Below are 16844 nucleotides of genomic sequence, written 5' to 3' on the forward strand. Positions count from 1 at the left end.
GACAGTTTAGTTTTCAAACATTTTTATCATCACAATAGAAATATAACACTTTGTTTATACATCAACATGACACAAAGAGCATAAAATGTAAAAGCAAGTCTGGGTTATTCTTCACTAAGAATTGAAGGGTTCATAGTTTGTTCATAGTGTTACATGTCCTAAAATGATAAAGGACAAATAACAGGGTCGAAATCATTGTAGTCTGTATAGGCTATTCAAATACGGGGGACTTTTTTTTATTTTTTATAATTCTTTTCTTCGCCATGTGAGGTCCTGGTCCTTTACCTGAAAGGAAAAGCATCATTACATATAAATCAGTTAAATCAAACCAAGTCTTATTTTGATAAATCAGCTGTGACCAGCTCAGCTCTATGCACGTAAACATACAGAGTTATCTGGCTTATGTGTCGACAAATAAAAACGTAAACATCTGGGATAGATAAATCAACAATAGCATTAAATGTGCGTTTACATTTTAAAAATAAAATACATTTAATCTCCTCTTGTCTCAGTTGTTGGTCTTTGGCTGCGTATAAACTCTGTTAGCTTGTTGCTAGTTTTGTGAGCTATTTGGTTCTTCGCAAACTTAATCTAAAGGTTTCGTTTGAAAGAAGCCATTTAAAAACTAAACTAAATAAACTGTTGAAATCCTTTTATTAATATGAACAGTATGTTATTACAACAATTCTATGTTCGTCATTGGCACACCCTTCCAAAACAGAAGTTGCCCTTGAATTCACAGTTAAGTAAATAAAATAAAACAATAAAATAAAAAATGACATGAAGCTTCAAAAAGACCCTGAGACTGTATTTTTTCCTCTTTGTGAAACTCATACAGTAGTAGCAACATGAATGACACTTAAAGCAGTTAAACGCATCGTTACCTCCTCTGGCAGCCTCCTGGCTGGCAGGACGTGCACCAGCACGCCCCCCTGACAGGCCTCTTCTGTCACCTGAGGGGCCTTTCTCACTCTTGGGTCTGGCATAAGCCAGAGTCACTTGGCTGCCGTCTATCTCACAGTCCTCCATGGCCTCTTTGACAGCTTTGGAGTTTACATCACTCTCAAAGTCTACAAAACCAAACCTGAGAAAAAATGAGAATGTAAAAAAGGTTAGTCATCAACCTTCAAGACATCTGCTAATAACACTTCAAGGCAGAGTCTGTAGGTTTTAGTTTGTTTTTAATAATGTCGCTGCATTCAAATGTAATGTCGCTCAATCATTACTCATGGGCCTCCATACACGTGTGTTGATGAGTGCGTGGGCAGAGAGCCTGTCTTCTGCCTGGATTTTGATGTTTTGGTTCACACTCAGGACATTTCTAGGCGGGGAATGGATGGGTTTGCTCCAGCCAATGACAGCCAGCATGTGGACGTGACACCAATGAATGCCATTCAAACAGGCAAATATTGTGGACGCTAACATAGCAGCAAAGAAGATAAAATATAATCACAGAGCGGCTTAACAACAAGAGGATGAGGCTCATTCCAGAACAAAGACAAACTCTAAATTGGCCTTTACACTCACAACTTAACGGCCTGCTCTCTGTTGGACAGGCAGGTGCCAAACACTGGCAGGTAGCTTGTGCTAGGTTACAAACTGTTCGACTTTCCATGACAACGACTGTGAAATTCTGAAGGTAGCTTGCAGTGTATTTACAAGCAATACACTGCACATACAAGCTGACCCTGCAGTGGGTGTGCACTTCTGATGGCAATAAGCCAAGGAGCAGGGCCCAATTTGAACGTTGTCTAGAAGCTGCAATGAACATTCCCAATGACTTTACCTTCAACATTTTTAGTGAATTATGAAATGAGTGTCTATGCCGCAAACCTTCTTGAAAGTCCTGTTTCTTTGTCTATAATGACTCGTGCACTGATGGCACCATCAAAAGCACTTTTTAGAGTCTCTGCAGTCGTCTTTTCAGCCAGGCCGCTCACCATCAGTGATTTTGATTCAACTTAAAAAGGAAAAAAAAAAAAACCTTTAGTTTCACAACGTTCATTATGCATCCTGACACAAACTGAATTTGGGAGTGATTTAAAAATTATGTATTACAAGCAAACTTTATTTCTTTGAGCAGATTTAATGAAACTGGTAGGTGAATAGAAGTATGGTAGAAAGAAAACAATCCAACAAACCTGTCCCTTTCTCTGGCCTCCCTCGCGTGTCAGAGAATTGAACTTTGATCGGCTTTTTGCAGATCTCAAAGTTCTGGGATGACTGCAAAGCTTTTTCGGCGTCATCCACAGTCGCAAACTCAACAAACGCAAATCTGCAAAGAATGACAGATCTTTGGTTGAGAATGTTTTTTTTATTGGAAAAGAGTAGGAAAGTTTACTAATCCTCACCTTTTTGGTTTGCCTTTGCTCTGAGGGATGGTTATACTAACAGCCTTCTGGAAGACTTTCTTGAGGTGTTTCTCTTTCACTTTGAAAGTTAGATCGTTCACAAACAGGCTTTTGTTTGGAAGAACTGCATCTGTGAGGCACAAGAATTTTTTTTTTTTTTATTAAAACACATTTATTCCCAAGTTTAAATGTTACCTACTGACATTCAGATAATAACAAAGAAACACCAATGAATAGATCTGGAATCATGTCAGCTATTAACGGTACATATCTAAATGCCCGGTATTTACCTTTACTAGTATTGTCATCTTTATTTGTTTTCGTGACTTTAGGCACATTTGTTGTTCCTACAGAGTCGACGATCAGAACCCGACCTTGGAGCTGAGTAACTCGTTTTTTCTGCCGAACTTTCTCAGCAATGGTTTTATTTTCAAACTCGAGAAAGGCAATACTGCAGGGGGAAGAAAAAAAAAAAAAGAAGAAAAGTGATGCAGCAGTTTTCAAAAACATCCAATAAATGAATAGGTTTTTTTTTAAATCAATATCAACACTGCTCTTACAAAGTGTATACATGTTTTGCACATCTGCCACAGTTGTTTACAAGGGAAGTGAAAGTCCATGCAGGTGTTCAAAGCCCTCACCCTTGAGTTGGACCTTCCGCTCCATCAGGAAACCGGACGGTGACGGCCTTGCCAAAGATTTTTAAGATGTCTTCTCTTGTTGCGTTATATGGGACATTCTTCAGAAACAAACACTTGGCATCTTTGGCTGCTATAAAAAAGGATATTCCACGAGTCAGGAAATCAGTTAATTTATATTTATAATCTACTCAGACTTTGTAATGTTTTACATTCAATAGTCATCACATCATGAATTCATAGTTACACTTAAAAATATAAAACCTAAACCTGTGAACTGAACACAGAACTCCCTGAAACTATTTTTATCAATAAAACTCTGTCAAATGTATACACAACTTTAATTCATGGGCAGCTAAACTTACCTTTTTGGTCCTCGACTGAAACGTTGCTTTTCCCCTTGTTCGCACTTTTGACTTTTGCTTTAGCGATCTTCATCGGCTTGTCAAGCATCATTTTTCCGTTTAACGTCAAGGCTTTGGTCAAATCCATCTCTGAGGCCAGATCTACATGAGCATGTTTTCTGCAACAACGAAGCATCATCACCTTCAAGTTTATTCACAATCTTATTCGTGAGCAGTCTTCACTCTGAGCAGGTGAGACAGTCCATGCAGAATCTTTACACTGAAAAGGCAATAAGTTGAAACTTTGTACTCACTTGGAGCGGTCGAGTTTGATGTCTTGAACAAGGAGACTCTGTGTCATGAAGTAATTTGCTAATGAAACTTTGACTTCCTCATACGTTTTGGTGTTGTTCAGATTGCCAACATAAAGACAAAAACCTACAAAAACAAATAGATACAGACACATGTGTAAAGATGTTTCCCTTACCGACAAGAAAAAAGAGCCACAGCGTGTCTTACTCAGAGTTCTTACCATCATTGATGAGCTTAGTTTTCTTTGATGGTGAAGTCTCGGTAGAGTCTATCTTACGTTTCCCTTTCAAAGAAACAGACAAAACGAACATTAGTGAAGTTGTACAACATCATTATTTTAAAATTAGAGATGGCTGCCGACCAGAAACGTGTTAAAAAAAAAAAAAATCTGAAAGAAGAAGCCAAACCTACATCTCTAAAGGAAACGAGTCAAAGTGATCACAACATAATTACATTCAGGTGTGTACAACTGGACAAAGTCACTGCAGGATGCTTAACTTTGATTTTTAAGATTTTAATACTCATCTGTGAAATGTGACTTTGTCTCTGAAATGAATTTATAAAGATATGGTTAATACTGCCTTAGATATGTTAATACATTTGTCTCTGCTTACAGATTCTACTACTTAAACAACTAATCTCTACACAGGCTTCTTTGAATAAAACTTAAATACAGTATTGACCAATGACGTATCAGCAAGCTTCGGTGTACAGAGGAGAAACAGTCGGTGTTGATGACAATAATGGAAATGTTTGCTGAACTATTTCATCTTCAGACTGACGGACAGAATTGAAAAATAAACTGCCTATGCTAAATGTATATTCAAAGTGTTACATCATTACAGAACAAATTCAGGAACTCTTTCTTGTCAGATATCAATGGGGTTGACTTTATAGGAACCGAACAGTGAATGTATAGGACAGCTGTTTTTATCATAAACCTGATTATTCACTTTTGAAAGCATCCTCACCTGAGTTCACTTTAGCTGTAACCTCGTCACCATCTGTTTCTTTATTAGCATCCTCGTCCTTCTTCTCCTCGGTTAATGTTATTGTAGGTGTACTTTGATTGTCTTCAGTGACTGTGTCCACCTGAACATCTAAAAGATGAAGTCCAATTACCAACAACGCTCAAAACACAAAGCAGCTTCAGTCAAACCGACAGCATCCGCTAGAGAGTTGCAAACATAGTCACAATAGTATTACAGAACAGGGAGATGCTGCAGCAAAATATTTTCTTTAACAGCCTCAACTCAATCACTCAACCTCCCCCCTGGGATTAATGACATACTTCTGATTCCGAAGCTTTAAGAGGATGAGTGTGACACACTTAAGACAGTTTTAGGTTGAAACATAAAACTCTCAAACTAAAACGTACAAACTCAATAACAAGAAACAAAACCGAGTGGGTGATTCATAATTTAATCTTAAATTGTAATTTAACCCATCCTGTCGACATATTGAACATACAGTATGAAGGCCTGTAACTCACAGTAACCATGTTAGTATTTTAGGGTTCTACACATCATTTCGAAGACAGTCTGATATAAACATGTTGTAATACAGAACAGATAGTCTTTTTTCAAAAACAAAGTGATGCAATAGTAACTTGCAATATTTGTAATGAACACCCTTACCAGTATCCGCTTGCACAACTGCACTGGTACCCTTTTCGGTATCAACAAGCTCTCCTTCATTCTTCTTGTCCCAGGTTACCGTCACGGTGGACTCACTTCCTTTGACCACAGTGACCGTGTCCATCTGGGAAACTACAAATGCAGCTTTGTTAGTCACAAAGTTGAACATTAATGACCTGCCCAGAGTCCATATGTATGATGTACGCAGACAGCACAGTTATCTACAGCAATGCTTCCAAACTCTCTGCAGGATTGATCAAAGTATCAGATAGGATTACTCGCTGTTTATTCTGTTTATTCGCATATTTTAAGAAATGTAATTTTACACAAGTCAGGATTCAGGAATCAATTAGCTGTAGCCGCTGCTAAGCTCTTTGTCCACTCAATGATTGTTCTGCACCTAACTTACTGCTTCACAAGCTGGCAGCAGTGATCTTACTTAAACGTTAATAAACTCTCTACAAACATTCTGTTAACCTTTTGTGATCTACACCACTGGAACATCTTTCTAATGTGTATGTTGTCAATCGTTGACACTTTTCTTTGTTTTTCCAGACAAGTGTCTGATGTATACAGTAATCTATGATCAGGTACCATTATCATAGAACAATGTGCATCACTGTTTAGCAACACCACTAAGGAGAGCAGGTACATGGAACTTATTTCCCACCCATATCACAGGTGCAAAATCTGAAGTTATTAAAAAAAAAAACATAGCTCAAGGGGAACAAATCACATGATCGCTGATTCAAAACTTTGCATACTTAGTCTTGAAGATAATGCTGTGTTGGGACCAACAGCGATATTGTGTCATGTCTCTGTCTAATCAGCTAATGTTTTAAACACAGCCCATCAGTACACTTGCACATCATGTGGGGTAACTTTGCAGCACCTTGTTCCTCTTGGACCTTCACTCCTGTTCTCACACTTGGAGCGTCCTCCACTGTTCTGACCATTTCTTCACTTGAAGAAACAGTCTCAGATTGTCCTTCTGAAAAAAAGAAAAAAAAAATCCATTGATTGATAAATGTCCCTGACATAGTCACTTCAAACCAGGCGTCTTCATTAGAGTATCAAGGTGTTAAAAGTACTTACCAGCCTTAACAGAGCCTTCTTCTTCTACAACATTAGTGATTCCTTGGCTTTGTCTTTTTCTATTTCTTGTGGCCTGAAAGAGACACAGACACACATTTAAAGTCTGATCGTGTGAGACTAGGTGCACATCTTCAACTACATAATAAAGCATTCATATAAGCATATGATGTGTTATAATCATCAGTCCATCACATTTAAACAGTCTTCTAAGCTCTAAGTACTAACCAGTGTCAGTCTCGTCTCCTGCTTTCATAGGCTAGATTCTGTTCCTAATTAATCATCAGAAATGATCGATCACTAACCTGCATGTAAACTACATGCTTAAGTGTGGCCTCTGCTTGTTAGCTAGTTTGTTTGGGGCTTTTTTCAGCTAAAGGGAAATGAACAGAGCAACATGATTATTTCACGTTGATGTCTGTTTAACATTACTGTGAGTTATCGTAAGGTTCATCTTTACCATATTCTGCGTTGAAGACTCTCACAGTTACACGCGGGTACAGTCAGTCGTCACCGATGGCAACACGTGGGCTGCCTAGCTAAAAACATGCCACTACTTTACACGACGCACTGCGCATGCGCTTGATGTACTACGGGTGCCCACAGGATCTCATGCTCGTGCTGCGTTCCATTTAGCTCGGAGCTGGAATTAACGGGAAAATGGAAATAACAATACACCTGAGTTGAGCGTTCGACTGTTTATTTGTTTCTTTTTCTTTGTTTCTTTTTTACGTTTTATTTGAATGTCTGATGATGACAGCCCGAGGGAGTCTGTCAATCACAAACAAATTTTACATTCACACTTATTGACCTTTGTAAAGTTTCTATCATCAACAGACAATTCAATAAGAGTATAATCTTTTAGACAGTAGAACTTGACCTTAATCTGGTTTGAAGCAGACCGGTTGTTCTTTGGGTAAAGAGACTGAACACTGTAACTGTGTGTGTTTGATTAGAAATAATACAATGTGTTTTTGTACAAACATAAACAGCTGTTAAAACTGACTAACAGCTGAACATGATCGGCTGGATTCTCTCGTTATTCTGGTTGGTAAACAAGACTTCAGGAGTGCGGTCCAATTAACACTTCCGACAGGGAAATCAGGATTTCCCACTTCCCCAGTTGAACTTGAACGCAGCATTAATGCTCCTTTCTCTTCTTCTTCTGTGCACTGATCAGTGAAGCAATTCAACAACACAAGTCCAAGGAATTTCCCTTTTGAAAAGGACGAGTCACTTTTTGGGCTGGACTGCTTTGCAATGATACGTATGACGAGCAGTGAGTAATGTATTGAGGGGAAAGGCTTATTTTCGGGGTGTTTTCAGACACCCAAGTGACGGACTTTTAAGGTAGACAACTCCTACCTTATTTAAGTAAACTGTGTTTGACTCTCCCTGTCGCCTGTAGAAACACTGCAGACCTACATGTAGATGTTGCAACGTGTTGTTGTCTGGTACAGACATGAGCGGACAGGCCGAAGGTTGGTGGAGTTACAGCCTCTGTACTACAGCTGTCACTGGGGACAGATAAGGTGTCACACTATATCCAACCTGACTGGAAACATGCCCTGTATGAGCTGACTGCGGACGACAATAAGGGACTGCTTTAGGATATTCAAAGGCAATATTGTCTATAATGGGGAGTCAGAGAAAGAGTTTTAAGACGGAAAGCTTCATTTTATCCGTGGACGTAGGAACATCAATGATCAAATGTCACGTCTATGACAAGGAAGCACATATCCGAGGATCATGCAGCGTTAAGGTATTCATCTGTTCCCCATGTACCTTTAGTTAATATTTCTAAAGTTAAAGAGCCAATTGCACATCTCAAAATATTAACAATCTTGCTTGATAGTGTTTCTTTTTTTATTGTGTAATGTTGTGTCCAGGTTCAGCTCTTGTTTCCAGAAGTGGGGCACGTAGAGATGGACCCTGATGCCTTATGGGAAGGCTTTATCACTGTGGTCACAGGAGCTGTACAAGGTATTGAAGCAAACATTCCTTTTCATTAATCCACAATTAAACCAAGGAGTTAGGCTGGGTGTGTTTTAAGTTACACAGTTAAAAGGTCCAATATCAAATGAACCTCATGAAATGCTGTAATTACTACAATACTTAAACCTAATTTCACTGTGTTTTTTACTGAAAATACTGATAGACATACGCTGAGACTCATATTCAATCAATCAATTAAAGTTTATTTCTATAGCACATTTAAAACAACCTTGGTTGAACAAAGTGCTGTACAGGCAAAAAAAAAAAAAAAAACGCACACTATAAAAAAACAGTAAAACAATAAAAAAAACAATAAACACAAATACAATAAATAGGAGGATGAACTAAAAACATTTCAAGCTCAGCTTGTATTAAAAGCCAGAGCAAAGAGGTGGGATTTAGCAGTGATTTGAAATTTTCAATGGTTGAAACAGTTCTTACATTAACAGGTATGGCGTTCCAAAGACTGGGAGCAGCGCCATATTGTTTAGTGGTTTTGTGTATCAAGCACAGTCTGCTAGCAGGGCTGAAATAAATAATCTCACTGTGGTGGATTTTCTGTAATTACTTAATTAAATGTGTGATGTTAATTCACTGTTTCTGATGCCAGTCAGACCGGATACAGTTCAGCTTTGTCTAGAGACCAAGGACAGCTTGCAGCGTCGCAACAGTTCTTCCTTATATTTGATTCTGCAGGGATGTTTGGGACAACTTGTTGTTCACTCTAAGCTGGTAGACGTCACAGATTGTTCTAGATGGGTCAATGTGACACGACCCTGATAATGATCATATCTTTTTAATATTTGAAGAGCCTTTGGAAGAATCCGGCGGTGTTTGAGCATGACACTGAACTACAAGTGTGATGCTGAATCATGTCTCCTGCTGTATTCATCTGATGTATAAACTTTCATCAACATGAGGCATCTGAGTCGAAGGAGTCTTATTATGTGAAGTCAACCTTGATAATTTCCTCGACACTTACCAAGCACACACTTTGTAGTGTAGTATGTTAGGTTATGAATGTGTTTATTTACCTATCCCCTCTCACCAAATCAGTTTAATGTGTGCGTTTTAGATGCAGGAGTACACATACATCAGATGGAGGCCCTCGGCATTTCCACCCAACGAGCAACTTTTACAACATGGGACAGGTAAAAAAAAATGTATTTCATTTGATTGCTTTTTCCGCATCCCCCTGAATTTCTCTACTTGATCTTGAGGCAAACTTGCAGAAACCCCCCCCCCCCCCACAGCAATTTCATGTTAAAATGTCCTGCCTTTTTCAGTTAAAATGTTCTCTTTTATTATGACAGGAATACTGGGGTTCCTTTCCATAATTTTATCAGCTGGCAGGACCTGAGGGCTGCAGACCTGGTGAGGTCCTGGAACAGATCCTGCACAATGAAAGTGAGTGTGAATGCCCGTCATTCACTTTAAGTTTGAAGGTTAAACAGCATCAAATGAAAACTGGTGCTTCTGTATTATCCAGACATGGCCTTGGTTAAAAACAGTAATGAAGATACTATTCCCTTATAGTAGATGACTTTGATTGTTTCCATGACAACCTTAGGCAGTCCATGGCTTGATGAAGGTGCTGTACTTCCTGACCAGACAAAAGAGGTTACTTGCGGGGAGTCTGGTAGTGTTCTCCACTCAACACGTCACTTTTCGCCTCGTCTGGGTCCTAACACACTATAAGCAGGTATGTGTATGTGTGTGTGTGTGTGTGTAGGTGTGTGTGTGTGTGTGTGTGTGTGTGTGTCTGTGTCTGTGTGTGTTTGTGTGTGTGTGTAGGTGTGTAGGTGTGTGTGTGTGTGTGTGTTCACTGACATTTAAACAAGTGAACTACAGCAGAAGAACTACTTTTTCATCTGAACCACTGTTGCAGTACTTTTTGATGACATAAAAACAACATAGTTAAAATGAGAAAGCAGATCTACAAATTGTGAGTACTGAAAACATAAAAACACCAGTAAAGTTCAGCATTTAATTAAAGACTACACTCTTACAAACTATTTCCTTTGTGGATTATATCGAACAATCATTAATCCGTGTTGTTTGCTTCATTTAATAAGTTGAGAGTTGGGGTGAACCCTGAACAGGTTGCCAGTCTTGCAAAGGGCTGACGTATAGAGACAAACAACAAGTGGTGTTCACACTTGCACCTCACATGGGGAATTAAAAGTCACCAGATAATCTGAGAGTACGCCAAGGGAACGGACACATGCATGGGGAGAACATACACACTCCACACAGAAAAGCCCCTACAGCCAGGTATTAAAGGAACCTTTGAGCTCTGAGCTAACAACTTTGGCCACGTTGTTTACTTCACTTTGTTTACAGACTTCAACCCCCCTCATAGTGTACTTGTACTTAAATAAACGTTTTGATCTTTAGAGCTTTACTTTGGAAAGTTACTCAATGAAATAATTAATTATCAATATAGTCTGAACCTTATTATAAGGATTGTTGGACTGGGGGAGGGGCCTGTTCTATTATCACCAGATCCCTTGTTTGCTCATTTCTCTTTTCACCCTCTTCTTGTTTTTGTTTTTTTTCTTCTTCCAGGTTCGTCAGGCGGTAGCTGAAGGAAACTGCTGCTTTGGAACAATCGACACCTGGCTGCTGTACAAGCTCACTAAAGGTTTGTTTGGCTGTGAAAGCTTTCTCCTTATTAGCACAATATGCTTAGTGAACAGCTTGGAGTAACATATGATTAGTCCAGCGGTTTGCATTTCATGTAGTGAATAACAGGGTTTAAATGCTTGGGCTGAATTTGCTTTGTGTTTTCTGTCTTCTTGCAATGGGGGGGTGGGGGGGGGGGTTCAGGGTCAGGGGAAACTTTTTTTTTTCCTCCCATTTCATCAGGTTCTTTTTTGATGCACCTCCTTTTTTTCTTCAAATCTTTTTCAGGACGCGTCCATGCCACAGACTACTCCAACGCCAGTACAACAGGAATTTTTGACTCCTATCAGGTGAGGTTTATGTTGTGTGTGTGTGTGTGTGAGAGAGTCTTTTTTGTTTTGTTTTATGAATATCATTGAACTTATTTCACAGATGTGTTGGAGTGGGCTTCTCAGCTCCCTTGTGTCTTTGCCTCCCTCAATTTTTCCCAAAGTAGAAAACACAGGGTGAGTTAACCAATGTTCCTCCAGTCACAACAAACCTTTCAATCAAGTCGAGTCAGTAAAGGCATTCATATGATCACAGAAATACTTTTGACTGCAATGCAACATGATACCCCAAATAAATCCAAAAAGTTTTGAGATGCTTACAACGAGGGAATCGGGAAAAGAATAACTCTCTCTCGATGAGTTTGGAACTACTTTTGAAGTGGCTCTAAGTTGAACTACTATCTGTTTTAAAAATGTCTGATTGAGCACTTCAGATTTGTTTTTATCAGTGATTGAAAATGATTGAAGAAAACGTCTGTGTGCAAAAGACAGTATGCTGTACAGTATGACATTTACTGCAAATTTTCTCACAAGTTTGATCAGAAACGGTCTCATTTGTAATCTTCCGAATGGGTTGATTTAAAAATATCTTCCGATGCTATTCATGTTATTAATATAATCTTGAAACACATTCTCTCAGCAGAGAGAATAGTTGTCATCAGTTGTGATTATCAGAGGACTGATGATGAGGAGTGTGATCTGATGCTCTGTCCGGTTTCTCTCTCAGCCGTAACTTTGGCTCCACAGACCAGTCCATCTTCGGCGTGTCCATCCCCATCATGTCTGTGGTGAGTTGAAGCTGTGATAAGATAAAAAAACAGTAATAATTATAACACGTTGATTATTATCTGCCTATTGAAGTCTGTCAAGTTATTGTCAGAGCAATTATGTTGTATAAAAAAAAGAGAGAGAGACATTTATGAGGGGTTAATCAGCAGCAGGGAGCGTGCGTTTAGGCACGTCGCCGACTGTTTACACAATGAAAAGGAAGGAACACTCAAAAGATTTACCTCAACATTAAACAATCAAATGTTGCTTCATGTTCAATCACATCCTCTGTCTCTCTGCTATAGATGGCGGACCAGCAGGCAGCCATGTTCGGAGAGTGCTGCTTTGACGTTGGTGATGTTAAGATCACCATGGGAACAGGAACCTTTATGGACATCAACACTGGAAGCAAACCGCACACGTCTGTAGCAGGTGAAGCGAAACGAGACACATGATCTGTCAGTACAAATCAACGACATGTCAGTGTTTGCCTTAACATTTTTACACTCATTTACACTCACACTCATCACATTTTGTATTTTGTTGTTCTGCTTCTTTTGCAGAGAGAGCACCTTAGTTTTAAAAACGTTCTTTTTACCATCCTGCAGGTCTGTATCCTGTGGTGGGCTGGAAGATCGGCTCAGAGGTGATTTACATGGCTGAGGGAAACTCAGCAGACACCGGCACTGCTATTAAATGGGCTCAGAAGCTGGGTGAGTGATCGTCACTTCACAATGACTCTGCTGGTGACCTCTGCTTTTATCTTAAGGAATTGCGGCTGCTTGTCGAAAAATCAAGTCTTGTTTCATTCATGTAGCACATTTCTGCAACAAAGAAATTCTAAGTGCTTCATACAAGAAATCTAAAGCATCAAGACAACCGGGAGAAAGAAACCTACATTTAAAAAGATTCAAAAGAAATACAAAAATATGACATTGAGCAGAAATTGTAATGAAGTTGTTCTCTGCTCAGTGTGCCTTTCAGTGTTATATTGATCAGAAGTCCTGATGTACACAGATTCTCCTGCTGGATCTTGTCTACTTGAGATCGATTTAGGCACGCAGTTTGCTCCGCCTGTGTTCGGGCACAGCCTTTATGGGCAGTAAAATCCACTCTGTTGTTACAGTTCAACATGACACCAATTCTCAAGTTGGGTCTGTCAATAAAAGTGAACGATAACTATAAGTAATCAGCTCTGCACACATCAAGAATCCAGTTCTCTGAAGTCGCTGAGAGTCACCGGCACAGAGTCACCTGCTGCTGACATCAAAATACTGTATCATTGAAGGATGTTCACCCTATCCCAAATACACTATCAGCTGACACATTAAGTGGAAATGTGTGTGTGTGTGTGTGTGTGCTGCAGAGCTCTTCTCTGACGTTAAGAGGACCAGCGCCATGGCATACAGCGTCAAGGATTCAGACGGAGTGTGTTTCGTCCCCTCCTTCAGTGGATTGCAGGTAGACGTGTGTGAGTGCAGTGTGCATGTCTGTATGTGTTTCAATGACAAACATAGTTTTGCTTTAATGTACAGCAGGAATTTGGTTTTGTGTTTACACAGCCATATTCACTGAAGATGTCCCAATCCGAAACAGGTTGTTTTTGCAAACTTCAAGACTATTAAAGTTATTTAAATCCCATGTAAACACTAAACAAAGATTGACTTGTGGCTGCTCTCTCCTCTGACTGTAACCACTGTTCTATTTACAATAAAGACATAAATAAAGAAGTGTACTGTATGAGAACCAAGCTGAATTCAAACTAGTGCACACAACCCGCATGAACCACATGGCATTATTTAAAAATGTCCTAGATCATCGACAATAACAATATTCAGTATCAGGTTGGGACATTCCTAAGAGTCATACAAAGCAAAACAATACGTTTATTTACTGGCATATATTTGATATATATCCGATTAATTACAAAAAATTACTCAACATTTTCTGTCTCTCTGTAACATGGTTATGTGTCTTTTTTTTTCTCTGCCCCCCCATTGTGATCAAGTCGTTGTAAGTTTGTGTCCTGAATGGTTGTAGTTAACAGAAACTAAATTAGATGTGATTACAACAGCTGACCTATCCATACACTAATATACTTTATTTATCCAAAGGCTCCTCTTAACGACCCCAAAGCCTGTGCCTCCCTCATGGGCCTAAAACCTTCCACCACCAAAAATCACCTGGTCCGAGCCATCCTGGAGTCTATCGCCTTCAGGTCAGATCCCTTCCTTTTAAATGACTTCAGTGTTCTCTCTCCTTTATATCTGTCTCATTCATAACTATCCAACCTACTCATGTTTTTTTTGCAGAAACAAGCAGCTGTTCGAGCTGATGCTGAAAGAAACTTGCATCCCTATCAAAAAGATCAGGTACAGTTTTATGTATGACTGTAGTTATATCAGTTGTGTCCATAAGACTCCACATGTTCATCTCAGTCCACTGTGATTTCCCAGCTTACATTGCAATATCTGATTGAAGCACTTGGACTTTAGCCAGCACGCCGGGTGTAACTGAGTGCACTCTTGTGTATGTTGCCTCTACTAATGCAGTCCAGCAGTTTTATTGGCATTGCATTATGAATATATGTTTCTGCTCTGATTCTGTTACAGTAAGTGAGTAACAGTGTAATTGAGTGCCCATTTTTCTGTCTCAGGATGGATGGAGGAGTTTCCACCAACGACTTCGTCATGCAGCTGACTGCGGACCTTTTCGGCAGAAAGGTGGCCAGACCTGAACACCATGAAATGTCGTGTTTAGGGGCCGCATTTGTCGCTGGACTCGAAGTCGGTATGCAAACAGGCACTCGAACACATTATGTACAGAGCTGAGGGTCTTTAGTTTGTACGTGTGAATTTTTGTGATGTGGGGATGAAGTGAAAACTAGCTTTGTAAAACACTCAATGTACTTTTACTGTCCTTGAATTTCCCTCGTGATCAATAAAGTATCAATTGATCTTTTTTTTTCTATTAATTTGTATAAATCCAGTCATGACATTGAGCTACATTGAAAAAAGTTAACATCAAAAGTCCTATTTTTATTTATGGAATTGGCAGAAGAAGCAAAGTGAAATGTTCTCTCTGTTATGTAACCTGTTTTCCATTTAATTATTCAAATTATGTAATTGGATTATTATGCATTAGTCAGGACGAAATCAAATCAAACACTGAAGATAGATGTGTTGTTGTTTTCATAACAGGCTAAAGCAGGAGGTGCTGGCTCCTTAATACTAATGTGAATCAAGGGTTTGAGGAAAATATTGTTTTTAGTGGATCAGTAAGCAGTATTGTTAAATGATGTACAAAAACATCTCCACCTTAACCATTGGCAGCCTTTTTGGTGCAAATACTCGTAGAGCTCAAATCTCTCATGTGTTACACACTGTTAAAGGGTTTCGGTTTCTTATCGTTTGTCTTTGTCTTTTTTCATCCCTGTAGGCTTTTGGAAGAGCAGGGAAGAGCTGAAGAAGCTGCAGAGCACCGACAAGATTTTTCTGCCCAGAGGAGCACCAAAAGTTGCCCAATTAAATGGCACGCCGAATCAGGATTACCCTCCTGTCCTCCAGAGCTGGGAGGGAGCCCTCAAACGCTCCATGAACTGGTACAAGACTTAAAACTAGACACGCGTACAGTCAGGAAAATCCAGGTTTTGAACAAGAGGGAAATAACTGGACGGGCTCTGACAGCATAAGAAAGTATTAGCTTGCTTCACTGGAAGTCTTTTGTACATTAAAGTCTTAACCTTAGTCTGAGTCCTTCACTCACAACTTCTTATCACATTCTTTGTTTTATTTCACATTTTCAGCCAGAAGTACCTCCTTTTTCTTGTGTTATAAATACATCTATCTACATGTGTATACAGCTTCCCACATGGGGGCGCTGTTGCTATTACAGCGTTTTGATGTATCAACTCTGCCTTAGCAACCACATGCCACATGTTAGTTAGCAATCAGTCAAACATTGATATTACATTCATACATGATCCTCTGTGAGGAATAAAAGAGGAAGAGCTTGATCTTCCTGTTCACGACACTTTGAGATTTAAAGAGCTCCAAACTGAAAACAGTCATCCAAATATAAACAGCAATACTTCTTACATGTACTTTTATTTGACAGTGTGTTTACTAAAAGGAATATTTTTTGTCTTGTCTCTAAAGCTTCACTTAAACTCGTCTTCACTGAAAACTATAACGGAATGTGATGATGATTGTTTTTGTAACTGGAACGCACACTTTCATGCGTATGGTAATACAACTGGATTTGAGTGCTTCTATCACACATCTCCTTCAGTGAGTATAAGCCAGTAATGACTCTTAAGAGGGCCTTGTTTTTTGACCTAAATGAACTCTGTTGACAAACTAAAAATATTTCTAAATGAATAAATTAACTGACTGTTGTTTAAGATGTGGTCTTCTTGCTGTTAAAAACGAACGGTTTTTTTCTAAATACAAAAGATGTGAAATACAAAGCGTATTTGTACATAATTCATCAGCTAACACCTTGGCATTTGTGTTCTAACACTTTGTAATTCATTCCATTTTTGAGTGGCAAATGTTATCATGAGCTGCAGGGAAATACAAAATAATTAATGCATTTGCTACCAGATTGCTTGAAAATATGATGCACATGAGTATGTTATTAAAAACATTGATCAGAAGTTGTGTGTGTTGATTTGAGTGTGGCGTGTGTCACCGACATGGTGAGTGAACAGATGCTGTCTAAAACATTTTACCTCTTGATGCACTCTTGGGAA

At 39.1% G+C, this 16844-nt stretch overlaps 2 protein-coding genes across 4 annotated transcripts; one reads left to right on the plus strand and one right to left on the minus strand.

The window, feature by feature from the left end:
• Positions 1 to 5: 5 nt before the first annotated feature.
• LOC306826347 (nucleolin-like) lies at positions 6 to 6973 on the minus strand. 2 transcript variants are annotated; one of them, XM_079347597.1, is made up of 15 exons: positions 6835 to 6973; positions 6378 to 6450; positions 6175 to 6273; positions 5283 to 5414; positions 4617 to 4745; positions 3866 to 3928; positions 3648 to 3771; positions 3355 to 3512; positions 2993 to 3119; positions 2642 to 2802; positions 2352 to 2481; positions 2142 to 2275; positions 1834 to 1960; positions 885 to 1084; positions 6 to 285 (listed from the first exon to the last, which is right to left on the minus strand). In XM_079347597.1, the coding sequence occupies exons 1-15, from the start codon at positions 6835 to 6837 to the stop codon at positions 212 to 214; spliced, it is 1734 nt and encodes a 577-aa protein (XP_079203723.1). In that variant the 5' UTR covers positions 6838 to 6973; the 3' UTR covers positions 6 to 211. The 2 variants fall into 2 exon arrangements, with proteins under 2 accessions (XP_079203723.1, XP_079203722.1); XM_079347596.1 differs by having other exon boundaries at positions 2993 to 3122; positions 6835 to 6971.
• A 463-nt stretch (positions 6974 to 7436) lies between these two features.
• gk5 (glycerol kinase 5) lies at positions 7437 to 16748 on the plus strand (the record flags this gene model as incomplete). 2 transcript variants are annotated; one of them, XM_079348517.1, is made up of 16 exons in its annotated part: positions 7437 to 7653; positions 8264 to 8357; positions 9445 to 9520; positions 9683 to 9776; positions 9940 to 10071; positions 10938 to 11013; positions 11283 to 11344; positions 11427 to 11500; positions 12051 to 12111; positions 12397 to 12523; positions 12700 to 12804; positions 13458 to 13552; positions 14206 to 14309; positions 14404 to 14463; positions 14748 to 14881; positions 15530 to 16748. In XM_079348517.1, the coding sequence occupies 15 exons, from the start codon at positions 8300 to 8302 to the stop codon at positions 15703 to 15705; spliced, it is 1434 nt and encodes a 477-aa protein (XP_079204643.1). In that variant the 3' UTR covers positions 15706 to 16748. The 2 variants fall into 2 exon arrangements, with proteins under 2 accessions (XP_079204643.1, XP_079204642.1); XM_079348516.1 differs by lacking the exon at positions 7437 to 7653 and adding an exon at positions 8011 to 8136.
• Positions 16749 to 16844: the final 96 nt, after the last annotated feature.

The sequence above is a fragment of the Symphodus melops genome (assembly GCF_947650265.1).
Source record: "Symphodus melops genome assembly, chromosome: 7".
Taxonomy (NCBI): Eukaryota; Metazoa; Chordata; class Actinopteri; order Labriformes; family Labridae; genus Symphodus; species Symphodus melops.